The following is a 20,457-nucleotide window of genomic DNA, read 5'->3' on the forward strand; positions in this document are numbered from 1 at the left end:
ATATTAAAATTAATAGAAATATTAAATACTTAGAGTATAATAAACTTTCGGTCTGTTCGGTTTTCAAAAAACCAAAACAAACCGAACACCAAACTTTACCTACAGTAGAAACCGAACCAAACCGTTTTCACCAAAAAACCAAACCAAACATCAAAATTCGGTTCGGTTTTTCAATTTGGTTCGGTTCTTACTCACAACTAGTCTTCAGTAACAAACAACAGTAAGCAGACAGCTCACCCGAGACACCAGGGCTTCTCCATTTTTTCTTTTTGAAATAAGTCAACCCACCAGCCAATCACTACTCGCCACATCATCAAAAGCAAACGTGGCAACCCCACAACACCTTCTCTTTCCTCATCACACAAACGACGTCGGAGCTTCATAATTGATCGATTAAATCTCGGGATTTGGCTTGCAGTTCACACTTGACTTCACACAGGGAAGAGAGAAGACGATCAAACGACGAGTAGTTTAGAATCGGAAATGGCGAGTGGCGGAGGAGGATACGGAGATGCGAACCAGAAGATAGATTATGTGTTTAAAGTGGTGCTGATTGGAGACTCAGCAGTTGGAAAATCGCAAATACTGGCAAGATTTGCAAGAAATGAGTTCAGTTTGGATTCAAAGGCTACTATAGGAGTTGAGTTTCAGACTCGGACTCTGCTTATCGAGCATAAGAGTGTCAAAGCTCAGATCTGGGATACTGCTGGACAAGAACGGTACTCTCTACTTACTTCTACTCTTTTTAGTTTATTGTTAATCTCTGGTTTTAGTATTAATTTGAAGTAACTTACAGGATTGATTAATTTCATGCAATTCAGTTGTATTTGGAAATATTTTTAATGCTCCAGTGCAGTTTTTTAAGTTAATAGTTAATGATTCTCTTATTCATTTTGTAATTAAGCTTTTAGGTTCGTTTTAGTTTAACTAGAGGTCTCGATTTTGAATACTGACGAGTTTTAACTATGGAGAAGTTTGCCGCTGATGTGATTCTGCTAATCTGCACTGTTATGCAGATCTGATATCCGATGGTTAAATTAAACAGAGGGAATTAAAGTAGGAAACAATCACCTTAATTATTTTTTAAGATTGTGCTTTTTGTCATTTGATTAAGATCCAAATCGAGCGATTTGGAAATTAAATGTATGATCGCTGTTTTCCAGTTTCAAATTTACTACTGGTGACATTGTTGTTGCGGCAATTAAGCATTTTAAGATTTGTAATGGACTTGTCTAGCAATTTTTAATTTTGTGAAACAAGTAGAGAGATTTATAATAAGTAAAAAGTTATTGGTCTTCTATAATTACTGTTTTTTTAACCGTGTTTTGTCCTTCTGTTTGTTTTATTTCTTCAACAATTATTAGACTTGTTGAAGAAATTTAATGGGAAATATCTTTTGTTTGTTAACCGAAATAAACAGCATATCTTTTATGGTTGTTACATGTTTTTTTATTATGATTATGACATCTTTTGTTTGCATCGCCATATATCTGTCAACATAGCTAGGTATCATCAATATCATTGACCCCCATTTTGGGACCAGAAAGAATTAATTCTGTCTACTCGAGAATCTGTATAGGAGAAACGAGAATGACTGCGTCTTTATATTTGAATTTTGTTTCTTAAATCACGAGAATTATATATTTTTCCTTATTTTTCCTTACGTATGTTCATGGAGATGGTATGAATTATTAAGTGCACTTGTGGTTTGATGAGCAGATATAGAGCAGTTACAAGCGCATATTATAGAGGTGCCGTTGGAGCAATGCTGGTGTATGACATCACCAAACGCCAAACTTTTGATCACATACCGCGTTGGCTGGAAGAGCTGCGTAGCCACGCTGATAAAAACATAGTTATCATTCTGATTGGTAACAAAAGCGATCTTGAGAACCAGCGCGTAGTCCCAACTGAGGATGCCAAAGAATTTGCTCAAAAGGAAGGGTTGTTCTTCTTAGAGACTTCCGCGTTGGAATCTACTAATGTTGAGTCGGCATTCATGACTGTGTTGACAGAGATCTTTCACATTGTTAACAGGAAGACCCTGGCTGCTGGTGAAAATCAAAACGGACAACCTGCTTCCTTGGCAGGCAAGAAAATTATCGTTCCGGGCCCTGCACAAGTGATTCCAGAGAAAAGCAAGTGTTGTAGCTCTTTGTAAGTTCATTAGACCACGGGCTCCATAAATGTGTGTTCTTCTCTTTTGGCGTTATACTAGCTGCAATTTTTTGAAGGTGTGATGTGTTTTATTGTAAATTTTCCATTGGCTTAGTTTAGTTTGCAAAGGCAGATAATTCATGAATCTGAATTGCTTATCAAACTCGTTCATTATTATATTGAAAGGTAGAAGTTTCGAACCCCTTCTTGTATCAAATACAACGAGCATTTTTTAGCAAAGTTTTACTGCGTAATTAGGCTTTGGAAACTTGTTACTTTGCATGCTTGTTTTGAGAATTGAGATGGCAATATCAAATCGAATGACCAACCAAACTGATTTATACATACATTATTAAATAAGAATTAGAAGATTCAGTTTAATACTTTCTTGGTTTCAATATAATTGTCAACTTTACCATTTTTACACAATTTAAGAGAATACAATTAATATATAAATAATTTTATCTTTTTATTAAATTTATTATACTTTTTTCAGATATCATGTTTAATTCACTTTTTTCATAGTGGATTTTAAATATAGATAATATAAAAAAGAATGATTTACTAAAAATTAGCAAATATTTTAGGAAAAAAAAAACAGGAAAGTGCACATCATATTGGAATGGAGTATAAAACAGTTCTAGTCAATTTAATCTATACTATCTATCTATATCTATATCTATCTATACTATATATAAAAGCACGGATGGGGGGGGGAAGGCAAATTTACGGAATAGTCCTTTTTAACCTATTACTAAATAAAGGCATTATGGTCATTAGTTAATTGATTATTTAATTAATTAATAAAAATATATTATAAGTAGAGTCCTAATTAAAACACAATTATTTGATATATTGGCTAATACAAATCTCTCTTCCTAAAATATTTGCTGAGACTGATTTTTTTTAAGGAAAGAACAAAAACTAAACACTTACCTATTTAAGTATTGGAGTTGGACTAGAATAGGAAATTGATTTGGATAAATATTGGAAACCGATTTTCGCACTCCAAAATTGATGCCTGCACTCCATAATTTCTTAAGATAGACCATAATATCCTTAAATTCTTATTCCTTTTCTCTCCATTTGATGTACTCTCCCGATATATTCATTGCAATTGATTTGGTACAATTTGACAAAATATATATTTTACCTCTTGTACTTAATTTATTTTGGGTAAATACCTCTTGTACTTAATTACTTTCAATTTTAGAACATATATATATAAAAAAGTAAATCTCTTCATAAAATAGATATCGATTATATTTTAAAATATTTACACTAAATGCCTATAGTTTTAATATATATACATCTACATCCTTTTATTTTATTTATGATCAAATAAATTTTTTATCTAATTTTTTTTTATTAGTATTATCTTAAATATTGTTGAATTAATTTTGACTAGCTTCATTTTCAAAATAAAATATTTGGTCCAACAATAATTATAATTTATTTTATATGTTCATATTTTTTATGAAATCAGTGTAAAATTTATTTTAAAACTAAAATTTATATATATATATATATATATATATATATATACATATATATATATATATATATACATATATATATATATATATATACATATATATATATATATATATATATATATATATATATAAACAATAAAATTTACCATATATTATTATAGTTAAAAACATAAACATATTATTAAAAAACATATATCTACAAATTAAATAAGGTTAATTATTTAAAATTTGTAATTTTTTAAAACGAAATCAATGTAATTGAAGTTTTACCACACTAAAATTGTATTTCAACATTTTTGTTTTATACGTTATTATCAATATGTTATTAATATCATATTAATAAATTTCATTATTGAATGAGTGATATATATTATAATAAAATAATTATATGAATAATATTAAAATTAATTGAATTCATTTTGAAAGCCATGATTTAAATAAATCAAATAGGGAGACTTACTTTTGGTAAAATAAGTTACAATTGTTCCTTCTTTGTATTATAAGAGTTTTAAAAAATTTAAAAAATGAAGTTTATTCGCATTAATTAGGCGTTTATTTTTTGTTATAGAACTTACTTTTTGCGGAAATAAAATTGTAGAGATAACTTTCAATATCTTTTAATTAAACTCACCGAATAGCCAAACAAACTCAATTGTTTAAAGAATGGACAATTAACTTCAACAATTATGGTAAAAAAAATATTTTAGTATTAGTACTTAAATTTCAATTTCTCCAAATTTTGTAGAAAAAAATGAGAATTTTCCGTAATAATTCTGATTAACATAAGATACTAATAAAGATCTTATGATATATTAAAAGAAGTGGAGTAGAAAGAAGATGATACAAATTGAAATAGAAAGAAATGGAGCAGAAGAGAGGGAGAAGAAATATGAGGGTGGAAAATATTTAGTATACATCTACCGGAAAAAATAGTGAATATGAAGCTTCATGGGCATTATGGACGGGTTAAGAAATTTTGGAATGTAGAAATTAATTTGTGGAGTGCAAAAATCGCTACCCTAAATATTTAAAGACCAATGGAAACCCTGACAATTTAAAAACTAATTGAAAAGAGTTTTAGCCATTCAGAATGTTTTTCGCATTTTTATTCAACAAAACAATACTTTGACTTTTAGATTAATTATAGTAGAGTAAATAACATGGATTAAGGGGAAAAGAGTTTTAAAGACAATTGTATCAAAAAATAATAATTTGACGAAAATAAATAATTACTTTATTGATATATTTGTTTTGAATGTATAAAATTAGTTAAAATAATAGTTTATAACCATACGATCTAAATTATAAAGAGATGATTTTAAAGTCAATTCAATTGCCTAATTTTTCAATTATTATATATATTCTGCTTAGTAGAGTTTTTTTTTCTTTTTAAATTTAATGTTAAGAAATGTAAAATAATAACAAAGAAAACATAAAAGAATGCAATAGTGCACATATAATTCAAATTCAAGTAAAAATTAATTATGATAAATGTTTAATAAATAAATTTAAAGATATTAGTTGTAATATGATAAAAGTAATAATAAATTAATATTATTTTATTTTTTCAAATAAAATATTTTTTATCTTAAAAGTAAATTAAAAATGATATTAATAATAATATTATATGGTGATTATCAAATACTTTTTTTAATCACTAATTACTAGAAATTATATTATTATTGTCATATCACATTACGAGCCACGTGCATAGCACGTAAAGCAATACTAGTTTTATAATAAAAAAATCATTTCATGTTTGTATAAAATGAACCAACTCAAATCAAATTAACTAAATCTAATTGAACTATTTTAGATCTTAATAAATTAAATTTGATTTGATTAAATTTTGTAATCGGCATGTACTTTATCTGTTTACTCTGCCTGTTATTTTCACCGAATAAAATCCAGAAAATGTCATAGAATCCCCCAAAATCTAAAAAATTTATGTTAGTGACTCATAATTTTTTTTAAGCAGAAATCTCCCTTTATTAAAAACAACTTTCTCTCTCTACCCTTTTTTAATTAACCTTTTCATTTTGACCTTGTGGTGTATTTTAGCTATTGTGTTTCTATTACACTTAATTATCTTCCCCCAATTACTCTTCTTTTCCTTAGCTGTACAACCGGTTTCAATCGTGGATCTTCATCTGTCAAGATAGCAGTGAGCAGGACAGAGAAAATGGGATGGACACGCTCTACACAGTGGCGCCGGTGACATAGAATTCAATTTGCCGTCAGAGAGTCGCCTTCCTCGCAATGTTGTTCTACCCAGTGAATCAACACAGATTTTCAATTCATTGGCATCATATGATCTTCTTACCCTAAACCAAAGCTAATTCCTCCTTTTCTTTGTTTGACCAGTGATTGATTGCTAGTTGCAATTAGTGGCAATATAAGTGTAAAAACATCAATTGAGAATTATTGAACAGTAGTCAATTGAGAATTATGTTAAATTTTATTATAGTAGTGTGTTAGTCAATTGATTTGTTTCAGAAAATAGTTTATATGTAATAAATATTTATATTAATATGGAATTGATGAATTTAGTGGGTTGTTAGTTTGATGTTATACCAATTGCTATTGGCCATGGTGTAGGTGAATGTCACGACCCGAATTCCACCCTAATCCAAGTCACGACCGGCGCTAGGGAATGGGAATGGTTGTTCCGAAACCCGTAGCAAGCCTAGAACCTCTAGAAATTTTTCGCAAATATTATTAAAAGATCGCACCTCGCGTGCGATCCGTTTTCAGAAAATATTGTTAAAACTTTTCCGTTTAACGCAAACACATTTCTGAAATTATACATATAAGCGAAATCTGGTTTTCAGAAGTACTAGTTGGATAACCTCGTTATCTCAATCCTCGCTTCCTTCTGAAAACCTGGCGTATAAGCATTGGAAAACCAGGGACTTATCTTTCGCTTGCCTTAACACATAGGCAGCCCGTTCCCAACCACACGCCACTTGTTAATATGTTTAATAAAATAATGCGGACACCTCTGCGTCTCGCAACGGTGGTATTAAACAGATTAAAATACACAGCGGACCGGTTACACGTAGCCGGCGTATATAAAACATACTGTTTTTGACCCCCACAAAAACACACGAGGCCGACTCGGTTACTAGACACAATATGCCACTAAGCAGCCACCCAAAAGGTATACACACGTGCACTAGATCCTATCAGAGTATCTACAAACAGAGGACTAGTGGCACAGCTGCTGACATATTACACTTATACTATTGCAGCATACTATGAGTACAAAATTCTATGTATATTACCAAAGAAGAGCTTTCCTGAAGAAGGGATGTGGAAGCTCGACTGACCTCAAACCTCGTTTCCTGAAAATGGGGAAACAACAATGGGGTCAGAAATATAAATATTTCTGAGTGAGTAAACAGTTTACAGATAAATACCAAAATTGCATTATATATATAAAACAGTTATATATATAAAATATTACCAATGCGTCGATCCATATGAAACCCTAGTCCACAATTGTCCTAATAGACACACTCTTAACACAAGCTTATAGACAACAGAATAAAGACCGTGACCCGAGTCACTGCCGTCCAATTCTGTATCTCTGGTACCTGGACCGTAATCATGAAACTGCCATCGCGGTTTTACCCGCGACCGTAACTGTATTACTGTCGTCTCAGGATTTACCCGTGAAGTCAGGGCATCTACTTTCCCAATGACTTACACGACAGACATACCTCTATAACTCGACAGAATTACATCTAGAAATCGGTGTTGGTGATCACGCAACCCTATTGCCGCCCAATAGGTAGCTCGTTTCAATGGACCTCTCTTGGCTAGTTTATACTACTGCGATTTATGGATTTAAAATAATTGAATACTGATATTCAAAAGTAAACACGTAAACTCACAGTACTGCTAAGTAACTACTTAGCCCTGCCGTATGTGTGACAGACTCCCTGGAGTCATGGTCTGACTGCTGGACAGCTAGTCGGATCAAACATACAAAACACACAAGACAACACATCAATACTTGTTTCCAATATAAATATCTAGGTTCCGAAACCTAGGTTTAGGCTAACATGTAACACTTAACACATATGGTCTCGTTCTTTTTTTAAAATTATTTAAACTGTTTTCATCTCAAGAAAACATTTAAACTTTACTCTAGAAGTCATTTTAGGTATAACAATACCTAATTAAAATCATTTAATAGTATAGACTTGATTGCCAAAACAATTCATAGTCGTATACGAATTATTTAGCAACATCGTTTGCTAAATCTTTTAAACTGGTTAAACGTCGACTTTAACTCTTTTAAAGTCTTTTTTAAACGTTTAACTTTACTTTTAAAATCTCATTTTAAAAGTCTTTAGACTTAGGTTTAAAAATATTTATTTAAATATTTTAGTTTCGGTCAGACAACACATCGAGTTACTAGGCGAAAACATTTCAGAATCGCCCCTCGAAAGTCCGCCGAAAAAGTCCGGAAAAGTCCCTACGCACACGTCCCGCTAAGTCACTGTGCGTCCGCACGTGACTGGCTGTGCGTTCGCACAGTTGACTAGCTGTGCGTTCGCACAGCTAGTGCTGTGCGGGCGCACATCCACTGCTGTGCGTTCGCACAGCAGGCCAGCCCCGGGAAAAATCGATCCCCGGGCCATTCCGACGTGCTATTGAATTTCAAAACGCTGAAAAAACGCTATTTTAACATCCTAGTTCATATGTACACAATCCAATCACAATTTGAACGTATATTTCAATCGTTCGATACGGTAACCGTTTATAAACGAATATATATTCGAAATATATCGAAATATATTAAAATAAATATTTAATACGGATTTAGTACCTCGATTACTTGAGTAATCGTCGAAGAAACGGAGTTAGAATCGAGAAACGGACGAAACGGATCGAAACTCAATTTCGCCGTCGCCACTGTGAGCAAGCTGCTCATTTCTTTTCTTTCACTTGAAAGAATGGGCTCTGATGCCCTAATTTACATATGAAATGTTATATATATAATGTTGGCTAAAATATTCTTGAGGAATTTGCACAAAATACTCCCTTTATGTATTTATTTGTTTGAAATACCTCAATTTTGAATCTTTATGTTTTTACCCCTATTCTGTATTGTTTTTGTGCCTACCTCAATTAAGGCTTTTTTTTATTTGTGAAAATACTCCAATTTGAAATATTTGGCACACTTTCTCTCTTTCCCTCTTTTTTCTCTCTTTCCTTTTCTGATTTCTTTCTCTCTCTTGCGGTTTCTTCTCCAATTTGAAAATATTCGCGACGGTTTCCTTTCTCCCACTCTCTCACAGTTCCTTTCTCCCACTCCGTGACGGTTTCTTCTTCCCTATCCATTCCTTGACGGTTTTCTGCGATCGTTCCTATAAATTGCTCGTTATTTCAACCATCCATTGCTACTGCCATTAATTCTAGGTATTTTCTTATTTTTTCTATTTTTGTTTGCATGTTGTGTATTCTATTTCGGTTTCATGTATTCTTGTTTTTGATTTTGATTTTATATTGTTTTATGTATTATGTTCTTAATTCTATGTATTTTCTGATTTTTCTAATTGGAGTTTGCATGTTTTCTATTCTGTTTTTTATTATTAGATTTTCAAAAATGGTTAATACAAGGTCTGATGATGATATTGATAAGAGCTTAAATGAGATTGCGGCTCATGCGAAGAAGCCTCAAACTCCTGTTGTTAAGCCTGTTAGCAAGGAAAAACAAAAACGAACTCTGAAATCTCCTTGTAAAAAAGCTGGTGTTAAGTCTCCTGTAAAGAAAAAACAGAAAATTAATGTTCAATCTGCTTCTGCTTCAGTGAAGAAGGTTAAAAATGTTACTGGTAAGAAGAATGTTAAGGTTGTTTCTGAAGAATCTGATAATGAACCTTATTCAGATACTGAAAAAAATGTTCGTCATAGAAGACCAAATCGAAGACGCTTATTTGCTCATAAAGATGTTCCTTCAAGTAATAATAAGGTAACTAACTGTTTTTATTATGATATTTCTTATTTTTCTATGTTGATATTATGGTTTTAAATTATAATTAGGTGATTTTAAAACTGTTTGATATTATATGAATATGTTTGCAACTATATGAAACTGTTTGCAACTGTATTAATCTGATTTAGCAACTGTTTGAAATTGTCCTAAAAACAGGATAACCTGTATCAGCAATTATTTGAAACTGTTTGCAACTGTATTAATCTGATTTAGCAACTGTTTGAAACTGTTTTAATTTGTAATTGAAATGTTTTATCAACCTTAAATGATATAATTGCTATTTATGTATTGTTATTTATTATAATGTATATTGTTTTTTAATTATGCTTTGTTGTTAATTTTCAGAATTTTGACTTTGTGGTTGATCCAAGGAAGCACTTTTTTGGAAAAGTCAATGTTCCATATTCATTTTCTGTTTGTGCAAATATTAGGAGAATTCTGTCGAAGGATCAGTTTGTCAAGCTTAAGGATAGTTGCTTTGGTATTTTTTTTGATTTTGATAGCGCTCTTATGCAACATCAGTTGATACATTCTTTGATGTTAAGGGAGGTTTATTTTTCAGATGATAAAGAGTTGTGGTTTGATATTTGTAGTAGGAAAATGAGATTTAGTATGTATGAGTTTGTTATTCTTACTGGATTGCGTTGTTTCGGGGATGAATCTGATTATGCTGAATTCTGCCATTCTAGTAGTTTTTGTGATAAATATTTCAAAGATGAATCTAAGGTTAGTAGAAAAGTTATTGAGAAAAAGTTTATGTCTCGTTGTTGGGAAAATGATAATGAGGACGCTGTGAAGTTTGCTAAGATATATTTGATTCAGTGTCTTCTATTATCTACTCATTCTGAAACTAGAGTTGAGATGAAGCTTGTACATTTGATTGACTGTGAGAGATTTGATGAATTTCCTTGGGGCAGATATATCTTTGAAAAAACAGTAGGTGCTTTAAAGCATAAGCTAGTTGGTGTGAGTTCAGAGGATTACCAAAACAACGGTTATTTTTACAGATTAAGCGGATTTCCGTATATTATTCAGATATGGTTTTATGAGTGCTTGGTTCGTGTACCCGACTTTCTTGTCAAGTTAACCAAATCTGAAGCGTCTCCTCGTATGCTACGTTGGAAACCAAATGACGTATCGGACTTAAAGGATGTGGACTACAAACTTTTCAAAGATAGCATGATGAAGGTAATTATTCTGATATCATATTCATTTTATTTTAAATATATGTGGTCTTTGTATACTTTATAAAGCTTTTAATTAGTAGTTGCAATAACAGTTGCAAAGGGTTGCAATAACAGTTGCAAAGGGTTGCAGTAATAGTTGCAAAGGGTTGTAAACTGTTTCATTTTGTATTTATCTGATTTAAACTTCTATTTTTTATAATTGGTTGTTTGTTATTTTAGGTTTCAATGAAGAACATAGAAGCTACTGAAGATGAAGTATCGGGTTTAGATTTTGGTGGGTTAGGTCCTCAACCTGATGAGAATGAATTAGGTTTTAACGACTCAGTTGCTGCCGAAAATGTTATGGGTGAGGAGAATGTCGATGGGGGTGGTGGTGTTCCTGTTCATAATCTTGTGCAGTCATTATGTTCAAAGTTTTTTAAGGACTTTAAAGCTGATATTGTTCGCGATTTGAAGGCGTATGTGGACAGTAAATTTGAAGTTTTAAAGAAAGATATTTCATCGCTTGAGAAAAGAGTTGATTTAATTGAAAATTTAAAGTTTCAAACGGAGGATGATGAGAAGACTGAATCTGATGATGATACGATATTTGTGTTGAAAAAGGTATATTTTATACTTTTAGTTATATTTTCATTTTATTTTTTTATGAATATTGATTTTTTTACTGATTTTTTTTCATTTATTTATTTATTTTTTAAAGAAAAATGATACAAAAGAGCATGTTGAAGTTACTGAATTTAATAAGGAAGCTGATATTCAAGATGATGTACAAATCGAGAAGAACTCTCGTGATGGTTTAGCTGATATGAGCAATGAGAAGGTAAATTTTATATTTAATACTTTTATAAACTGTTGTATTCATTTGTATTCATTTATATAAACTGTTTTAAACTATTTTTTTTTTTGTTTTTAGCATGACAATGATGAAACTACTCATGATGCTAGTGATCTTAATTTCCCTAGTACTTACGAGAAAGAAATTGATTCTATTACTCATGAGATGGTAAGAATTTATATACCTTGTCGGTGCATTTTATTATTGTTTTAAAAAAATGTTTTAAACATTTTTATTTTTATTTTTGATTTATGCAAGATTAATGATCAAAGTGAAGGTGTTGGTGATGTAAATGAGAGTACGGTTGCTGTTGTTCTAGAAAAAGTTAATGATCAAACTGATGTTATCGGTGTTGAAAATGAGAGTACTATTGATGAGGCTCTAGAAAAAGAGAATGTTCAAACTGATTCTCTTGGTGTTGTTAATGAGAGTACTGTTGATGTGGCTATAGAAAAAGTGAATGTTCTAGAGGTACAATAGTTATTCTTAACTTTTTTTAAACAGTTATAATTTATTATATCTACTGTTATATACTCTTATAAACTATTTTATTTTGTTTGTTCTATTCTAAGGGCGATAATGCGTCGGAAAAACCTCTTCCCGCTACATCTTCTTTTTTGGAAAATCTTGATGGAAAGTACATTGATGCTATTGTAACTGCAGCTGAATTACAAAATTTAGTTGATACAGCAACATATGTACCTACAAAGGTATGTTCTTTAACTTTTTCTTTGAATATGCCAATATTTATTTTATTAACTTATTATTTTGTTTAAATTTTGCAGGTTACAAAATATCAACGCAAGAGAAAGGTTAATCCTTCAAGAGTGCTGAAATCTCCATTCAAATGTTTTGATACACCTGAAAAAATTAAGAATATGGGCAATGTATTTAGAGATCATTGTCCACTAACTGTTGAAAATGTTGGAGAGAAGCATAATCTTGATTGGGAGGCGGAGTTTTACAATTGGGTAGAGATTGACATCGTTGATTTGCCGACTAAGAACGTAAAGGGAAAAAAGAAAAGGTAATCTACTATTATTACTATTATATTTTTAATTTTATTTTATTTAACAATTTTTAATATTTATTATTATGTTTACAGCAATGAATTGTATAAATTGAAATCAAGAAAGTTGGTTCCAACTATGTCTCTTGGTGGCGAATGCGTTTCAAAGAAGGATTTCTTTTACAAACTCTCTGAAAGTGGTTGCTATTTGGAGTCTGATGTAAGTATTTTTAATTAATTTGAAACTGTATTTTATTTTTATATACTATTATAAACTGTTATATTCTCTAATAGATTATCTTATAAACTGTTATAACTATTTTAGACATTTTTTATGCTATTAATTTTCTGTTTGTTTTTTTCATAGCATATTGATATTCTCTTTGGATATTTGCGGAAGAAATGTTCTATATTACGGAATGGCTATACTGTCCTTGGCATCGCCTTTGACGCATTTGTTCAAGCAACATATAAATCTTTGTTGGAGGGCAAGGAAATAGGGGATTGGATGTACCATGACACTATGTTTAATATAATTCTAGGAGAGGAAGGATATTATCCAATCGCTTGGTGTGATAAGAAGAACGTTATTTTTGCTATTCATTTAAAGGTTGATGGAAAGGAGCAAGATCATTTTATTCTGGCGAGAATGGACTTTGACCACCGTTGCTTCTACGTTTACAATTCCTTATCCTCTGATTTCTACAATTGTATTGCTATGTCAGTGGTGCGCGGTTATGCAACAGTTTTGCCTTTTTTCCTAGACGAGGTTGGATTTTATGAACGGAATGATATTGATTTTAATTCTGAAGCTTATGTCGGTAAGGGGCGTACTGAACCTTTTCGTGTTGCTCTTGTTGTGAACATGCCTCAACAAAGTAAAGGGTATGTTTCTTAACTGTTTTCATTTTCATTATTTAACAATTATGTTTTCTTATTTATTTTTATTTTTTCATTTTTTAGAGATTGTGGAGTTTTCATCACAACTTTTGCTGAATATCTTATCGAAGGACGAGATATTAGTGCTGATTTTGTGAAGATTGAAAATATTGATGTTTACCGGAGAAGATATGCTACAAATTTATACATGTATGGTTTGTGGAAGAATATTAGTGGTTATGTGTCTGAGTAGTTCATTTTAGAATACTCTGGTTGCTATTGTTTTGTTTGTTGAACTATTGTTTTTAGTTTTATATGACAATATGTAATTTTCATATTTTTGTATTGTTTGACTTTGTATCTTTCTATCTGTTATTACATTTGACTATTCTAGTGGAAGTTGTTTTTTGTAAACCGTATGCAACTGTTATATAAACATTTATATTTCATTTTAAACTGACTTATATACTATTGCAAACTGTATATAATAGTTTATAAAGATTTTTCATTTTGATTTGTTCCATAAAGTCTTATATGTTTTTGAAACGATTTGAAACTGTTTTATATACTGTTATATACAGTTTGCAACTGATCTAAAAATTATTATATATAAAGAGACGGATTGTAACTTTTTTCAATGCTATTATGTAAATTGTCTTACAATGAATTCAATAAGAAAAAAATTATTTATAACTGTTCAAAAATATTAAAAAATACAAACAAGAATTGTATCAATTTTTTGGAGGATTTCTACATGTCTTCTTATTATGACCATATTTTTCACATCTTCCACATCTGTTTTTGTTTGACTTTTCAGTTGGTCCTTTGATCCTTTGTTTTCTTGGTCTACCTGCTTTAACCTTCCCCTTTGGTGTTAGAACAACTTGATTTTTTATTTCTATTGGAATATCCCATGATTCTTCATTTGCAATTGGATAGACTATGTCTTCATAAGCAGCTAGCATTTCGTTCTTTGTGTAATACTTTGAGCAGTATTTATAAGGATCCTGATGCCTGTCATTAAAAACAGCTAAAGCATGTATGCACGGTATCATATCCAATTGAAACCTTTTGCATGTACAAGTTCTTTCCATAATATTGACTGTGTTTGTTTTGTCACCATTACTAACTTTGAATATTTCATCACTTGTTTGCTCCACCTACAAAGAAAAGTAAAAAAATTATAATTTACACTGTTTGAAACTGTAATAGAAATTGTTATAAAATCCGTTTGATAAGGTTAGAAACTCTTTGCAACGTTTATAACTGGTAATAACTAACCTCTAGTTTAATGCAGTTTATGAAGCTCTCCCTCAAACTTTCTTCATGTTTAGGCATCAGTGTTGTAATTGTACATCTTGCCAAATGTCTGTTTTTATAACTCCATCTCTGAGTTAAGCTTCTCAAGTATTCAAATAACATTGAGACAGGTAGCTCTCTTGCTTTGTTGATGGCGGCATTCAATGATTCAGCTGTGTTTGATGTCATGATATTGAATCTATTATGGACTGATTTTGATAATGCCCATTTTTCATATCCCACATCTTCAAGATATGGTTTTACTCGACTGTCCAAAGCATCCATTTCTGCAATTTGGTAGTTAAATTCTGTTTCTGTGTAGGCCTTAGCAGCAGCTAGAAATATGTCCTTTATTTCCTTTTGCTTTCTTCTAAATTTTACCTTCAAATTGTTAAGCAAATGGAAAATACATACCCCATGTTTAACTTCTTCACCATACACATCTGTTATTGCATTTTTTATGCTTTCATGTCGGTCTGAAATTATGCACATTCCTTCTCTCACACCGTAAACTTCCATCATACTTTCAAAAAACCAATTCCATGAATTGTTATTCTCAGAGTCTGTCACTGCATAGGCAAGAGGGAAAATTTTTCCTGTATACAATATAAAATTAATTAATATATTAACTTTATAAAATACAAAATAATCATAAATATGTTGAAAGAATATATAATTGAAACGGTTTGCAACGGTTTTATACTATAGGTGATACAGTTGTAAACTGTATTAAAGACTATTAAAAATAAAAAAAACTTATATGAAACGGTTTGCAATAGTTTTTTACTTTATCTGCAACTGTTGTAAACTGTATTTAAGAATGTTTCATAATCAAAAAATATATATTCAAAAAATTTAAAATCTTACCAGCTGAATCATGGGTCGAAGCCGCAAGTAGTGTTCCACCATATGGACCTTTTAAGAATGTTCCATCCACTACAACAATAGGCATGCAATGTTTCCATCCTTTTATTGATGCATTGAGTGCCATGAATGCATATAGAAAAGCAGAATCTTCATCAGTTTCTAATTTTACATAGGATCCGGGGTTTGTTGTTTTTACCATGTGTAAATAACTTGGAAGTTGCGCAAATGATTCTTTTGGTGTTCCTCTTATTAGATCAATAGCTTTTCCTCTACATCTCCAAGCTCTCCAATAGTCCATATCAACACTGTAGTCATTTTTCATGTCTCGCCTAATGTCATTTGGTGTATAAATCGTCTTCACATCAATGAACTTATGTTTTATAATATTTGCAATGACGGTTGAACTAGCTTGACATTGACTGCCCATTCTCTTTTCCAAACGGCAAGTATGAATATCAACAAATTTGCGGATCACAAATGCTTTTGTGTAACCAATCTTTGAAGCGTATAGATTCCATTGACATTCTTCATCAACACATTTTAACCTGTATTGCCTTGTGCATGATCTGATTACCTGTTATAAACCATGTTGTACACCATTAGAAACTGTATAGGAAACGAACTTTTAAACTGTATGCATGTGTTGTAAACGGTTGAATACAGTTTAGGAAGTACAAAACAATTGAAACTGTTATATAAACACTTCGAAACTATATTTGAAAATGTACTACACGGTTATAAACTAAAAAGGATATTGATTTATAAACTGTTAGAAACTGTTGTAAACTGTTAAAGAAACAGTAGTAATAAAAAGTAATCTAATAAATTATATGTACCTTGAATTGAAAATGTTTTGATAGTGCATAGAGGCTTATTTCACTCTTCAATGAATTTTTATCCCTATACTTTTTCCCAATTTCTATATCCCTTGAACCTTGAACAAATTCTTGGAAGTCTTCCTCAAGATATGTCTCTCCAATATCAGATAAAAGATTTGCATATTCAATCATATTCATGCTATTCTCTGATGTCTCTCTTAATGCTGAAGATTCTCCTTCCATAGACAACATGTTATTTTGTAAAACCAATTCCATGTTATCTTGGTTTACAGTTGCATTTGATGTCTCACTAGAATAGACTCTTTTCCTCTTTTTCTCTAATGTTACACATATTCTATATTTTGTAATGTCATTATCTTTTCTCTTAAGCTCTTTGTAGAATGTAAGACCTGCATCATCTTCAATACTTATTGGAGGACAATCATCACTGATTTTGTACTTAATAACTAATTTATTTTGTTTAAGCTGAATCTTCATTTCAGTAGAGATTATATCAACAAGATTTGTGAAGTTACAATTCTTTGGTAATATGATTCCAGATACTCTATAATTTGAATAAGATGAATTATCTTCCCATGAGCCATCATATTGTAATAAAATCTGTAAATCTTCCATTCCTGAAGTAAAAATTAAAGTAGTAAATAATTTAGATACTGTTATAAACTGTACTATACTTTATTTTATATAATTATAAACTGTTTTGTTTAGTTTTTAAATTATTGCAACTGTTATCAACTATTGTAAACACAAATTAAAATAAAACAGAAAATGTATGAATCTGATAATATAAAAAAATTAAAATAATTAGAAAATCAAAATTATACTGATTAAAACTAATGTCAACTATTGTAAACACCTGTAAACTTACATTTAAACTAATGTTAAACAATATATCAACTAACATTTAAACTAATGTCAATCAACATTTAAACTAATGTCAACATTTAAACCTACAATAGATATATTTTCATGTAAAATAAGATTTAAACTAATGTCAACTATTGTAAACACATGTAAATGACATATGCAACTGCTTTAAACATTAAAATATAGAAAAATATTTGATATAAAAATAAATTTTATTTAGAAATTAGGTTTATACACATTGAAACTGTTATAATTTATTTGATACTCTTAGAAACTGTACTATACTTTATTTTATATAATTATAAACTGTTTTATTTAATTATTAGATTATTGCACCTGTTATCAACTATTGTATGAATCTGATAACATAAAAAAATCTATGAATCTGATAACATAAAAAAAATCTAAATAATTAGAAAATCTAAATTATACTGATTAAAACTAATGTCAACTATTGTAAACACATGTAAACTTACATTTAAACTAATGTTAAACAATATATCAACTAACATTTAAACTAATGTCAATCAACATTTAAACTAATTTCAACATTTAAACCTACAATAGATATATTTCATGTAAAATAAGATTTAAACTAATGTCAACTGTTGTCAACAAATGTAAATGACATATGCAACTGCTTTAAACTTTAAAATAATTAAAAATATTTGATATAAAATTAAATTTTATTCAAAATTTAGGTTTATACACATTGAAACTGTTATAATTCATTTGATACTATTAGAAACTGTACTATACTTTATTTTATATAATAATAAACTGTTTTGTTTAGTTTTTACCGTTTGCAACAGATCTATACGTTTTTAATTTAGATCAGTTTTAATGAAACATATCATTGAAGCTGTTACCAACTGTTGTAAAAACATATAAACTAAAATAGAAATTATATGAATACGATAATATAAAAAACGATAAAAAAATAAACGAATGAAACAGTTTTCAACTGTAATATAAATTTTATTACGTTTTAAATTAGATAAAATGTTCGAAAAATCTCTGAAACCTAATTAAACATACTAAAACTGTAAAACAATTCGATTGAACAAATTTTTACCGTTTTTTGCTGAATTCGCAGTTATTGATGATCGTAATGAATGAAGTTGAATAATGTAGCAGTATATCGAGTAAATCTGACAGAATATTGAAGAGAGAATTCGTGATTTTGAGATCTGGAAAAGAGAAGAAAAGATGAGCTGAAAGTTTTGAGGAGGAAGAAGAAGTTTGTTACAATGAAAACACGTGGAGTATTATTTAGGTATAAAAACAAATAAATCAGGGTATAAAAGTAATTGGTTGACGCGGTTAGGTATGAAAGTTAAGTCCACAAATTGCGGTAGGTATTTGCTATTATTTTACTTATTTATGTAATTCCCTAATTTTCTCAATATTCTTTAGTACTAGCTCAATCATGCACTTTAAACCAACTTCTAAACTAGTCGTCTGTAGCTCAAACGGAAACGACTTCCGAGTTTCGTGAAAATTTACCCAAAAATCCTATAAAATATAAAAAGAATAAAAATATAATTTTTATTCTTATCCGACTTATATTTTATCTTTAATAAATCTCTGAAGATTTATTAGGTCCAAATCAGTCCCACTTGATTAAACTTTCTACGTCCAAATTTCATAAAATTTTGACGGTAACTTCGTCAAATTATTTCGCGAATAATAACACCAAAATTATTCACTCGGAACTTATAAATTATTTTATTTTAATTTGGACTAACGAATAATACCTAATTAGTTTATAACTAAAACTAATTAAAGTAAAAGTTTAAGGATTAAAGAAATCATTTTTCATTTCTTCTCCCCCACTCTTAACCGCCTCTCACTTTCTCTTATCCTTCTTATTTTTTGTTAATAATATATATATATATATATATATATATATATATATATATATATATATATATATATATATATATCTTAACTTATATTCGTTAATAACACGTCGAGACTTCCGAGTTTCGACATTTTAATTTCGGGGTTTTATCCGAAATATTAAACTCTCCAATTAGAGTGGTATATTGATATATTAATTATCAATATATTTTTATCTTACGACTTCAGTCGTATTTTCTTTTCTATTAGTCCCGTTCATATCCCTTTATTAAAATTTAAATACCCGATTTAAATTTTAAACTTCTATTATTACGATATAATTTTAGGGATACTTATAAATTAAATTTTACGCTTAAATTTAATTTATATATTCCCGGCTAATAAAACCTTTACACGTGGCTTATAAGAATACGGGGTATTACAGTGAATTAGCTGGGCAACAATAGCTCAAGAGTTTGAGCATATGCTTTTTTCTTTTGGAATTAGGAAATGGTGATTATATTAGTAAGCTCTCTATTTTACTTCAGCATTTTTATTTGTACCTCCGTTAAGATGGTTAAAACAAGTTCTGTTTAATTTATAAATTGTGAAAGACCAATAATACTAAAAGTTATTGCCTTCGAAATTTTTGTTTTATTTTTTTCGTCATTTTTTTTGTGGGTTTATGACCATTTTTTTTCTTTTAATATTTATAATATCTATTATTTTTTAATTGGTCAGTTTTGTATTTTGTTCTTTTTTTAATATAGTTTTATATTTACTGATGTATTCTCTATGACATTTTATATTGAGAGATTTTTAAAATTTAACGTAATCACAAATTGAATATCCCTTTTAAGTGAAATATATTGACAGTCTATAAAACCGAAAATCAACCTAATGTGAACCGGATGTGAACCTATATCAACTGAACTATTTTAATTCTGTTTTTGATAAAATTTATCTTGCTACTTTTTACAATTTTAAATAAAATTTTATATAAAGAGAATTTTGAAGTTTAGTGTAATCACAAATTGAATATCTCTTTTAAGTGAAATATATTTGACAGTTTATAAAACCGAAAATCAACCTGATGTTAACATGATGTGAACCCATATCAACTGAACTATCTTAATTCAATTTTAAATAAAATTTATCTTACTACCCTTTACA

The 20,457-nt window shown here is 29.7% G+C and overlaps 5 protein-coding genes across 5 annotated transcripts; 3 read left to right on the forward strand and 2 right to left on the reverse strand.

Annotated features, from left to right (window-relative positions):
- The first annotated feature begins 385 nt into the window (after positions 1-385).
- LOC126657430 (ras-related protein Rab11D) lies at positions 386-2,359 on the forward strand. The gene is made up of 2 exons (XM_050352114.2): positions 386-719; positions 1,720-2,359. The coding sequence occupies exons 1-2, from the start codon at positions 484-486 to the stop codon at positions 2,159-2,161; spliced, it is 678 nt and encodes a 225-aa protein (XP_050208071.1). The 5' UTR covers positions 386-483; the 3' UTR covers positions 2,162-2,359.
- Positions 2,360-9,270: 6,911 nt separating this feature from the next.
- On the forward strand, positions 9,271-12,713 carry LOC126655445 (uncharacterized). The gene is made up of 8 exons (XM_050349638.2): positions 9,271-9,636; positions 10,006-10,848; positions 11,067-11,450; positions 11,548-11,711; positions 11,793-11,850; positions 11,941-12,153; positions 12,255-12,392; positions 12,468-12,713. The coding sequence occupies exons 1-8, from the start codon at positions 9,271-9,273 to the stop codon at positions 12,711-12,713; spliced, it is 2,412 nt and encodes an 803-aa protein (XP_050205595.2).
- Positions 12,714-12,792: 79 nt separating this feature from the next.
- Positions 12,793-13,839, forward strand: LOC126655446 (uncharacterized). The gene is made up of 3 exons (XM_050349640.2): positions 12,793-12,911; positions 13,059-13,576; positions 13,655-13,839. Exons 1-3 carry the CDS (start codon positions 12,831-12,833, stop codon positions 13,821-13,823), a joined length of 768 nt encoding a protein of 255 aa, XP_050205597.2. The 5' UTR covers positions 12,793-12,830; the 3' UTR covers positions 13,824-13,839.
- Positions 13,840-14,301: 462 nt separating this feature from the next.
- On the reverse strand, positions 14,302-16,328 carry LOC126655447 (uncharacterized). Its single transcript, XM_050349641.2, has 3 exons — positions 15,737-16,328; positions 14,852-15,465; positions 14,302-14,730 (listed from the first exon to the last, which is right to left on the reverse strand). The coding sequence occupies exons 1-3, from the start codon at positions 16,161-16,163 to the stop codon at positions 14,302-14,304; spliced, it is 1,470 nt and encodes a 489-aa protein (XP_050205598.2). The 5' UTR covers positions 16,164-16,328.
- Positions 16,208-18,662, reverse strand: LOC130014778 (uncharacterized). The gene is made up of 3 exons (XM_056103589.1): positions 18,518-18,662; positions 16,573-17,192; positions 16,208-16,261 (listed from the first exon to the last, which is right to left on the reverse strand). Exons 2-3 carry the CDS (start codon positions 17,188-17,190, stop codon positions 16,208-16,210), a joined length of 672 nt encoding a protein of 223 aa, XP_055959564.1. The 5' UTR covers positions 17,191-17,192; positions 18,518-18,662.
- Positions 18,663-20,457: the final 1,795 nt, after the last annotated feature.

This window comes from Mercurialis annua, linkage group LG7 (genome assembly GCF_937616625.2).
Source record: "Mercurialis annua linkage group LG7, ddMerAnnu1.2, whole genome shotgun sequence".
Classification (NCBI taxonomy): domain Eukaryota; kingdom Viridiplantae; phylum Streptophyta; class Magnoliopsida; order Malpighiales; family Euphorbiaceae; genus Mercurialis; species Mercurialis annua.